Source organism: Rhincodon typus, chromosome 9, assembly GCF_021869965.1.
Source record: "Rhincodon typus isolate 14 chromosome 9, sRhiTyp1.1, whole genome shotgun sequence".
In the NCBI taxonomy this organism is placed as follows: Eukaryota; Metazoa; Chordata; class Chondrichthyes; order Orectolobiformes; family Rhincodontidae; genus Rhincodon; species Rhincodon typus.
This window is the reverse complement of record NC_063340.1, coordinates 84,654,660-84,665,567: the sequence shown is the minus strand read 5'-3', so window position 1 is coordinate 84,665,567 and position 10,908 is coordinate 84,654,660. Positions and strand designations below refer to the sequence as shown.

The window sequence follows — 10,908 nt, the reverse complement described above, 5'->3', positions numbered from 1 at the left end:
CTGCTCCTTCAGACTGCTTTCCAATCATGGGGACTAATGCGGATGTGGACAATAATTGACACCAGCTTAAGATACGCCTCATTAATTGTACATTTAGATTTAGATTTAAATTTAGATTTTCATCATGGTGGGATTTGAACTCATGTCCTTAGATAATTAGCCTGAGCCTCTGGGCTATTAATCCAGTGTCATTACTATGACAGCCCATCTACTCTTACCTGATGGGTCGAACGGTCTTCTGTTTGCCTTTCCGTGGGGAAATGTACTGGGAAATACAGGGAAAGCTAGTCACGGATAGATTAGGATGGACTGTGAGGCCCTTCAAAGCTCAACAGTCTAATGCAATAGAAGGCCATTAGTCTTTATGCCTTCATTGACGAACAACTTCCAGACTTGCCCCCGCACCATTTCAGTTGGTGTTTTTTACAGCATGTAACAGAGACATCAAGTTGGCAACAGAAATCTATTGCTGCAAACAGACACTCAGCAGAGAGCTGCCTGCACTGGTATTGGTGAACAGCTGACCCAGGTCATAGAATGTTACAGCACAGAAGAAGGCCATTCGACCCATCGGGTCCGTATCAGCTCCTGAAAGAGCTACGCAGCTAGTCCCACTCGCCAGCCCTATCTCCATAGCCCTCTAAATTCGTCACTTTCAAATATTGATCCATCTGTCTTTTGAAACCTCCTATGGAATCTGCCTCCCAAATCCTAACGATTTTGAGTAAATAAGTTTCTCCTCATCTCACTCCTAGCTCTCTTGCTGACAATCTTGAAGTTGCGATCCCTGGTTTGTAAATAAGGTGCCTGGAACTGAACTCAATACTCCAAACTTGGTCTGACCAATGAGTTGTAGAGGTTGAATAGATTAAGCCTGTACTCACTGAAATTTAAAAGAGTGAGACACAACTTTATTAAAACGTACAAAATTCTTAGGAACTTGAAGCGGAAAGGTTGCTTTCTCTTGTGGGAAAGTCTAGGTCCAGAGGGCATAATATTAGAATAAAGGGTCGCACATTTAAGATAGAGATGAGGAGGAATTTCTTCTCTCAGAAGGTAGTGAATCTGTACAGTTCTTTACTACAGAGGGCTCTAGAGGCTGAGTCATTAAATATATTCAAGGCTGAGATAGATGGATTTTTAATCTGTAAAAGGATGACGGGTTACAGGGGAAAAGTCAGGAAAGTGGAGCTGAGAATTGACAGATCAGCCATGAAGTTGAAGGCAGAAGTTAAAATGCAGCTGAGACAAATTCAACTGGAAATTCTAACAGGCATGACATTAATCCCACTGGAAAATTAGAAAGGTAGGGTCCATGTGAGAAGTTAGTCATTAAATTCAAGCATATATGATCTACCGGCAGCAGCTAGTTCCCAGAAATCATTGAATGGTGGAGCAGACTTGATGGGCTGAACGGCCTACTTCTGCCTCTGTGTCTCATGGTCAACACTTAAAACAACACAAACTGCAACGGTAGAGACCGCAAATGCATCAATAACACAGCTCACCACAAGAGGTCTGTGAAACCTTTATGACGATGCATGACAGGAGAGGAACTGTTCAGCATGGAGAGAATACACTCCAGGTAAAGAAGCTGCAACTGTTGGTTATTGCTGAAAGGAAAAGGGCAGAAGTTAAAGTGCAGCTCAGATAAATTCAACTCGAAATTCTAACAGGCATGACATTAATCCCACTGGAAAAGTAGAAAAGTAGGGTCCATGCGAGAAGTTAGTCATTAAATTCAAACATATATGATCTACCGGCAGCAGCTAGTTCCCAGAAATCATTGGCTAATGTTAGTGTGCTCACAATATGCCCACCAACTGGAATAATCAGGTAGCGGCATTACATACATTGAAAAAATGTCACATCACATCACCAATTAAACTGAACCAGACAGTGTGAAACTCAAGTTTCTGCATCAGTGTTTAATCCAGACTCTAAAGCCCTCCCCATTCAGGGGATTATAAGAATTTCAACAAACGAAAAGGGAATCGAACAATTTATGAAGACTGGCATTCTTCTGTATATCTTTGCATTTACAGCACCTTGACAAAGTGTGAACTATTGCATAATATCATCCATCAAAATACAGCAAGTGATGAAAGATGATATCAACACAGTTATCAAGCAGCACTTATTCAATGATAACCCACTCATTGATGCTTAGTTGGGGTTCCTCCAGGGCAACTCAGCTCCTGACTGCATTACAGCCTGGTCCAAACATAGACAAAAAGAGGTGAACTCCATTGTTTTCCATCTACAAGATGCATTCTTGCCAACACTCCTTCAACTGCACCTTCCAAACCCACGACTACTACCATCTACAAAGACAAGGGCAACAAATACATGGGAACACCATCACCTGAAAGTTTGCTCACCATCCTGACTTGGAAATACATCACCGTTCCTTCAGGGTTGCTGGCTCAAAATTCTGAAATGCCCTCACAAAACGCACTGTGCAGTAACTTGTGTCACGTGCGTGACACCATCCAGAACAAAGCAGCCAACTTGATTGTCACCCTATCCACCACTTTCAACATTCACTCTCTTAGCCACTGACACACAGTGGCAGCAGTGTATATTATCCATTGTAGTAACTCACTAAAGTTGCTCCAGTACCTGCACCCTCCAGGCATCTAGCACAAGGGCAGCAGGTACATGGGAGCACAACCGCCTGCAAGTTTTTTCTGAGTCACTAACCATCCTGACTTGGAACTTCATCGCCATTCCTTCAGAGTTTCTGGGTCAAAATCTTGGAACTCCATCCCTAACAACATAATGGTGGGGGGTACCTACATCATCTGGGCTACAGTGGTTCACCGATAATAAGGAATGGGCAATAAATGATGGCATTTCCATTGAGGCCATATCCCACAAACAAAATTTCAGGGTACTTTAAACAGTACAATAGGCAGCATGCAAACTAATGTTAATGGAAATGGCTTTGTAGTAGCTGCCCATTCTAAACCTTGTGGGACCTATACATTAGCACAAATGTACTCTCCATGGGACTGAAAAGGGGTCAGATCCCAAACCAGGTTGAAAAGCTGAGACCACCCTAATGATTCCTGATGCTGAGGGTTGTGACTGCTGCAAAATATTCACTAAAAAAAAAATTAAACAGGATGGACCAACCAGCCTCGACTGTCACTGAGGCAAAATGCTGGAACCCCCATCCTATCAGCTGTGTGGAGGGTCCCTACACTCCATGGACTGACTTGCTTTAAGGGAGCAGCTCACCACCACCTTCTCAAGGGCAATTCGGGATGTGACACCTAATTTCCATGACTACATCAATCAATTAGTGAACCGCAGAATGGTTACTGCAAAGATGAGGCCAATCAGCCCACCGTACAGTTCTGGTTCTCTACAAGAGCAAGCTTAGCCAGTCCCACCACCATCTCCTCCCGCTTCTCCTCCCTCCTCACTCCCACTAAAGTTAGAACTATAGTTACATTGACCTTCCTGCCCTCACCATCATCCCTGGGGCCAGCTGGTAGAATGCAGGTAGGAGTCACACTGCCTCGGACCAGGCTTGGCACAGAATTCTAGTCAATGCTATGACTTCTGAAAGTGGGTGGTAGTTAGGCCTGAGCTGGGCAGGTTTGTGGATAATCCTTCTGGAAATATCTTAAAGACTGAGCCACAGAGAGTCCACTTACATCACCACTCTTTGCAGCTTCTCACAAAGGACAGCGAGCACCGAGACAACGTCCTCACACAGCGACTCGACTGGGACTGAGGAGCCTGACAGAAGAAGCACAGGACGATCAGAACGACTGAAACATCTCTAAGGCCACAACACTGGCTTCGGGAATAACAAGGGCAGGGGAGAGGGATAGCGTGGGATGAGGAAAGACAGAGAGTAACAATAACAGCTTGGCGTAGTAAAGTGGCCCAAGGTGTCTCACAGGAGTGTACCTGAAACCATGTCACATGGGGAAACATTGGGATGGATGACCAACAGCCTGGTCAAAGAGGAGTTAAAACCCACCCGCTCAGTCCAAAGTTGTCATAGTGACATCTGTAAGACACAATGGTGGTCATTTGAGAGACCACCCAACAGGATGGTCATTAAGGGAGAGGGAGGGAAGGGTTTGCCTACAATTCACTCCTTGCAAGCATGCCCTGACACCACAACATATGGAGGCTAGGGCTAAACGAGCCAATGGTGGGGTTTCTGGCCCTCACCTGGAAGATAATCCCGCCCTTCGGAGCTGCTACTTGATCTGATTCGCCATGAGCTCCAATATTCCTGATACCTAGAATTGTAGGATAAGGCCCAGGGAGGGTCACGGCTTTCTTGTGGGGAGTTGGGTGTTAAAGGGACACCATCTTAGGCCAGTGAGATGGAGATATGGCGTGGAGCAGTGTGGTCTGGCAGATGGCACAGAAGGGAGGAGGTGTTGGCATCTCGGGGAAGAGGTGTACACTTGACATGTGTGGGACACCCTGAAGAATAAAATGCCTTCGTCTTCCTCCCCTCCTCACATCAGGTCTGTCTCTACAAACTGCTCACCCTCACCCGACTGTTTACACCAGGCACATTTTGATGTGTGCCATGTGTTATTCGGGTCAACAGGCTTGTTAACAAATCCAAATGACCTTTAATGGTTTATTTAGGTATGGTAGTCAGTCAATCTAGGTGCCCACCTATTTTGCACCTTATGGGGAGAGGACAGGGTATACCCACAGTGCCCAGGAATATGCAGGTTAAGTGGATTAGCCATGGGAAATGGGATAGAATGGGGGCTAGGTCTGGGCGTGTTGCTCTCCAGAGGGTTGGTGCAGACACATTGGGCCAAATGGCCTCTTTCAAAACTGCAGGGATTCTATAAAGCTTGCAAGGCTATAGGAGTGGCAGAGCCATAGAATCATTATGGCACAGGAGGCCAATCGGCCCAATGAATCCATGCCAGCCCTCCACAGAGTGATCAAGTCAGTCCCGTTCCCCCACTCCATAACTGCAGCCCTGCAAGTTTATTTCCCTAAAGGGTCCACACAATTTCTTTTAAAAATCATGGATCATCTTCGTTTCCACCTCCCTTGAAGTCAGAGAGTGCTAGGTCATTGCCACTCGCTGAGTAAGAGCTTTTTGCTCACATTCCTGCCCCTCTTCCCACCCTACATCTCTTGCCCAAAACCTTAAAATATGCTCCTCTAGTCTTTGAAATGCATGGGATGGGCTAATAGATGACTGCAATTTTCTTTGTCAACCTTATGTAAACCTGTCATGATCTTGTCTACCTCGATCAAGTCTCCTGTTAATCGCCAATGCTCCAAATGGGTTAATTAGGTAAGTTGTTCCTGAAGTTGGTACAGGCACGATGGATTGAATGGCTTTTTGTATTAAGTGACTGTATAAGCAAGCTTAAATGACATGTCAAACCTGCCATCCAGATTTAGCAACTGCACAACAACAGGCCATTTAGCCCAACAAGAATTTGCTGGCACACACAAAAACAAAAATTGCTGGAGAAACTCAACCAGTCTGAGGCCAATGACCCTTCCTCAGATAGCTGGACTCAAAACGTTAACTCTGCTTCCTCTTCACAGATGCTGCCAGACCTGCTGAATTTCTCCAGCAATTTCTGTTTTCGGTGTGTTTCAGATCTCCAACATCCACAGTTCTTTGTTTTATTTTTTAAGTACATCCTGGTATAATATGCTCCACCTGAGTTTGCCAAAAGCTTTTTACCTTTGCTGTGATGTTCCTCTTGCAATGTACAGCCATTCCCGCTCTGACAAGAGAAGGGAAATTGATTCATTTAGTGAGATTGGTTGTCATCAACAACTGGGACCATCCACATGGTGAGCAGACATACTTACCAGTGACTGGAACGCAAAGGAACTTTAAACACTTCAACCACTATGTGATAGAAATTGAATTGTGCAACATGGAGGATGCAACCCACTTAACATTATTCTCGTTTTCAACCTCCATAGAAGGTTACAGCAATAAATCGGGAAAACCCATGCCCGAGATTTACCTAAACTAAGTGCATTTCTGATAAGTATCTCAATCCATGAGTCCAGAGAGATTCTGTTTGGGAACATGGACATCAGAGATACAGGGGTCTTCATTATACGTGAATAGCAATTAGAGTACTCGGGCTACCTTCACCTTACAGACATGGACGTTTTCATCACTGTCCTCAGTGAAGCCTCAACAGATACTAAAATTGTTTCGTCATCTTCTCCACGGTTTTCTGCTATGATATTCAATGTTATTGGGGATCTTATAGAATCATAAAATTATGGAGGGAATGGATAAGATAGAAGCAGGGAAGTTGTTTCCACTGACGGGTGAAACCAGAACTAAGGGGCAGAGACTTAAAATAAGGGGGAGCAGATTAAGGACTCATTCATTAGGTGATGTGGTCACATAGTACATAATACAACTCTGTATTCGCATTGTTGTGAGGAATATTAGGACTCACACAGAAGCAGAATTAGAAGAATTCATCAATATCATTAATAATTACAATCCTCCATTTAATATAAAGCACAACACACAAGGAATGCATTAATAGCATGCATACTACAGTATTTAAACAGGCAGAAGACAGCAGTCATAAATTCGCAACAGTTTTTGAAAAGAAATAACTGATACACACTTCTATAGACAAAAAGCTATCACCCTGGACATCCTTTCCAAGGACTGGTGAGAACACATCTAAACAAGGTGCATCATTGTCTCTAAAACAGTCATTTCAAGTAATTCAAAGTTTTTGAGATGCTCTGAGATGTGATAAGACAAATACAAGTATTTATGAAATAAAGCTGTTTAGTATTAAATTATCTAATCACTACAATAACACCCACTACATTTCTCCCTGAATTTCTGCTGCCTTAAGCTCAAGATTCCACATTATTTGCACAGACTTTATTAGCATGTTAACCTCAAGATTTCTTGGTTCCCAGGGAGTTTAGTGACCTATAATTGAAAGGTCTTCCCTTTGCAGCCTCTTTTTCCATCTTTATATCTCTCTCCTCCCTTATTCAGCATGATTTCCCCCATAGACCTCCAGCTCCCAATCTCGCTCGCTCCCAGCCTGGCAGAATCATTCCCCAGCCCACCCTCCAATGTGTCCCCTGGCCTTCGGCAGACCCACTTCCCCAGTCTCTCTGCCACTGGCCCAGTGGCCTTGCTCCCCCAGCCTCAGAGTACTCTTGCTAAAATTCACCTCTCACACCTGTCTTTGGTCAATGAACATTAAACAGTGTAACTATGAAAGAAATCATCCTCATCCTGTCCTGACAAGCCATGCATACATTCCATTGAATCATACAGTGCAGATGATGGCCATTCAGCCCATAATGCTACTGCCAGTTCAAAATCTGCTGGATTATTCTTCCTCTTTACACTGTACTGTGAGAGTATTTAACACTTCATATTATTATCATTGCTCTGAACCCAACCCGTCACAACTTCCCTTTGTTCAGAGTCAATATATCTGTCTGACAAGCTAAGACCACAGTAAAACCCTCACATCTTGTCCACTGTTTTACAGAAGTCCATGACAAATATCCAGTTGGAGAAAGTCATTAAATCATAGAACCCTACAGTGTGGAGACAGGCTCTTTGGCCCAACAAGTCCACACTGACCCTCAGAGCATCCCAACCAGACCCATCCCCCTTTAACGCCCCTAACCTAGGCATCCCTAAACACTATGGGCAATTTAGCATGGCCAATCCACCTAGCCTGCACATCTTTGGACTGTGGGAGGAAACCGGAACACCCGGAGGAAACCCACGCACACACGGGGAGAATGTGCAAACTCCACACAGACAGTCGCCCGAGGGTGGAATCAAACCCGAGTCCCTGGTGCTGTGAGGCAGCAGTGCTTATCATTGAGCTACCGTGCCACCCTGAAAGTCCAGCCCAGAAAGAGGCCATGTGCAAAATAGTGAGTGACAGGCAGTAGGGGCGCCTCTGATTGGTATTTGAACAGCTGAGCGTATAAATTATGAATAGGAGTAGGCCATTCAGCCCCTTGAGCCTGCCCTGCCATTCAATAATATCATGTCTGATCTGTGACCTCAACTCCACTTCCGTGCCTACCCACAATAACCCATGACTCCCTCATTAGTCACAAAATCCATACTTTTTGCTCATTCACAGAATGTGAGTATTGCTGGCTAGGCCAGCTTTGGTCACCCATCCCTAAGTGCCTTTGAGAAAGTGGTGCTGAGCTACCTATTTGAACCGCTACAGTCCATGTGTTATAGGTAGACACCCAATGCCATGAGGGAGAGAATTCCAGGACTTGCTTCTACCTGAAATATAGCCAATGACCCTGCCTCCACTGGATTCTGAGGAAGAGTGTTCCAAAGACTCACGACCTCCCAAGAGAGAGAATTCCTCCTGGTCTCTGTTTAAGGTGAGGGACCCCATCTTTTTAAATGGTGCTCCCCTCGTTCTGCATCGTTCGTCTCACCTCACTCTCCTGCCTCAGGCGGAGTTGCTGGGTCAGGTCACTCAACATCTGGCTGAGAGTGGCTCGCACAGCCGTGTTGATACTGCGCTGGTGACTGCTGGTCACATACGTCTCGATGCAGACCTGGTTCACAACGACAAGAAGGAGGGATGACATGAGACAAGCAGCAAAGGCCCCTCGGAGTTATGGGGAATGTGGGGACGGAGGTGGTATTGGGGGTGGGTGAGGAAGGCTGAATCCCAGACCCATCTGGCTCCCTGAGGGGTTTCTGGAACCCTACCATCTGGCTCACCAGGAGGTCCCAGACATCCAACACCCTGCGCTTACTTATTTATTCGTCACTGCCTTGCTTCACCTGTGAAGGTGTGAGGTTCCCCGGTTAGGGAATGCTGGCACCGTCGGAATATAGGCAAACGTAGCAGACAACGCCCAGCACAGCAAGGTCCCACAAGCAGAAGCAAGGGGAGTACACAGATAACGGCCAGAGTCGGGCGAGGGCTTGTAATCTGTCACTAGTCACACGGACAGGGTTAAAGTGGACTGCTTTCCCTCATTGACACTCAGAAAACAGGAAACATAAATCGGAGCAGGAGTAGGCCATTTGGCCCTTTCAGCCCGCTCCGCCATTCAACAGGATCATGGCTGACCATCCAACATAGCAGTCACGTCCCGCTTTTCCCTCATATCCTATCAAAACATGGAAAAAGAAACCGAAAAGACTTGTGTCTGCACAGTACCGTTTCCCAACCACCGGACCTCTCAAGGAGCTTTACAGACCATTAAACACTTTGAAACTGCACTGCCTGCAGTAATTCAGGAAAAAAAAACAGTAACTATTGTCTGCACTGGAGGCCGTACCACAAAGGTTCAGTGGATTGGACCCTGGAATGATAGGGATGTCTTAGGATTACAGGCTGAGAAAAGTGGGCCCCCGTTCTCCGCAGCTTAGGAAAATGAGCAGTGATCTTACTGAAACATACAAGCAAGGATCTTTTCTCGAAAGGGGGTGAGTTCAAACCTAGGAGGGATATTTTTAAGGTGAGAGGAGAAAGACTTGAAAAGGGACATGAGGGGCTACTTTTTTAGGCAGACAGTGATTTGTGTGTGGAATGAACTGCCAGAAGAAGTGGTGGATGAAGGTACAGTTACAACATTTAAAAGACATTTGGATAGGTATATAAATAGGAAAGGTTTGGAGTGATATGGGCCAAACTCAGGCAGGTAGGACTAGTATTGTTTGGGAACATGGTTGGCATGAACTGGTTGGACCAAATAGTTGATTTCCATGCTGTATGACTCTATGACACTATAAGATAATGAGGGAGCATGACAGGGTTGATCCTGAGAAGCTGTTTCCCTTGGTGGGGGAATCTCGACCAAAGCAACACAGTTTCAGAATGAGGAACTGATCATTTCAGACTGAGATGAGGTGGAATCACTTTACTCAGTGAGTTGGGAGTCTTTGAAATTCTCTACCAAGCAGAGATGCGGATATTCCCTCATTGAGTCTATTTCAGGCTGAGATAAACAGATTTTAGGTCTTTCAGGGCAACAAGGGACGCGGGAGCGATCAGGAAAGTAAGTTGGAGCCCCCAATCAGCCATGATCACACTGAATGGTGGAGCAGCCTCGACGGGCTGAATGGTCTACTTCTGCTCCTATTCTTTGTGCTCAATGTATGCACAGAAAGCTCCCACAAACAGCAATGTGATCCTAATCAGATAGTCTGGTTTTTTTTGTAATGTCAATCATGAATTAAATATCGGTCAGAACACCAGAGAAAACTCCTGGCCCATCTCCGCAATAGTCCAAAGGGACCTATTACATTCCCCCACCTCCGAGCAGGCAATAGGAGCCTCAGTTGAATGTCTCAGTATTCCCTCAGCTCTGTGTCGGAGTGTCAACCTTGGTCTTTGGGCTGAAAGATGCTGGAGATGGAATTAAACTCAGGGCCTTATGACTCAGAAGTCAGAGACACAACTGAGCCACAACAATAGAGGAGCAGGAAAGCTGACGTTTCGGGTCGGGACCCTTCTTCAGAAAATGATGGAGACTGAATTAATAAGCCTGTATTAAGTTCCTCTCCTGACTTTAAAATATCCCAAAAGGCTTTACAGATACACGCAACATGTACCCATATAAAACATGCATGCACACACATAAGTAAACATGTATATACAAACACATATATAAACATACATGTAAACATGTAAACACACATGCAAACATTTTTACAAACATATAAGCAAACATATGCAAACAGATAAGCAAACACATACACAAATACATGCACACACATATCCAAACACGTATACAACACATAAACCCATATGCAAACACATACACAAACATGCTTACATCGCAAACACATATGCAAGCACATACATATACAAACATATATGAAACACATAAACACATGCAAACACATACACAAACATGTATACAACACAAACACATATGCAA

At 44.9% G+C, this 10,908-nt stretch overlaps 1 protein-coding gene across 2 annotated transcripts in view; it reads right to left on the bottom strand.

The window, feature by feature from the left end:
* The window catches only part of arfgef3 (ARFGEF family member 3), a 152,118-nt gene that overhangs the window by 88,241 nt on the left and 52,969 nt on the right, over window positions 1-10,908 (bottom strand). The window contains exons 6-9 of one of the 2 annotated variants that reach the window (XM_048601100.1): window positions 8,446-8,568; window positions 5,702-5,744; window positions 3,666-3,750; window positions 1,509-1,613 (exon numbers count right to left, since the gene is read on the bottom strand). In XM_048601100.1, the coding sequence (XP_048457057.1) occupies window positions 1,509-1,613; window positions 3,666-3,750; window positions 5,702-5,744; window positions 8,446-8,568 (356 nt within the window). The remainder of the gene's footprint in view (window positions 1-1,508; window positions 1,614-3,665; window positions 3,751-5,701; window positions 5,745-8,445; window positions 8,569-10,908) is intronic. The other variant, XM_048601101.1, reaches the window with a different exon arrangement.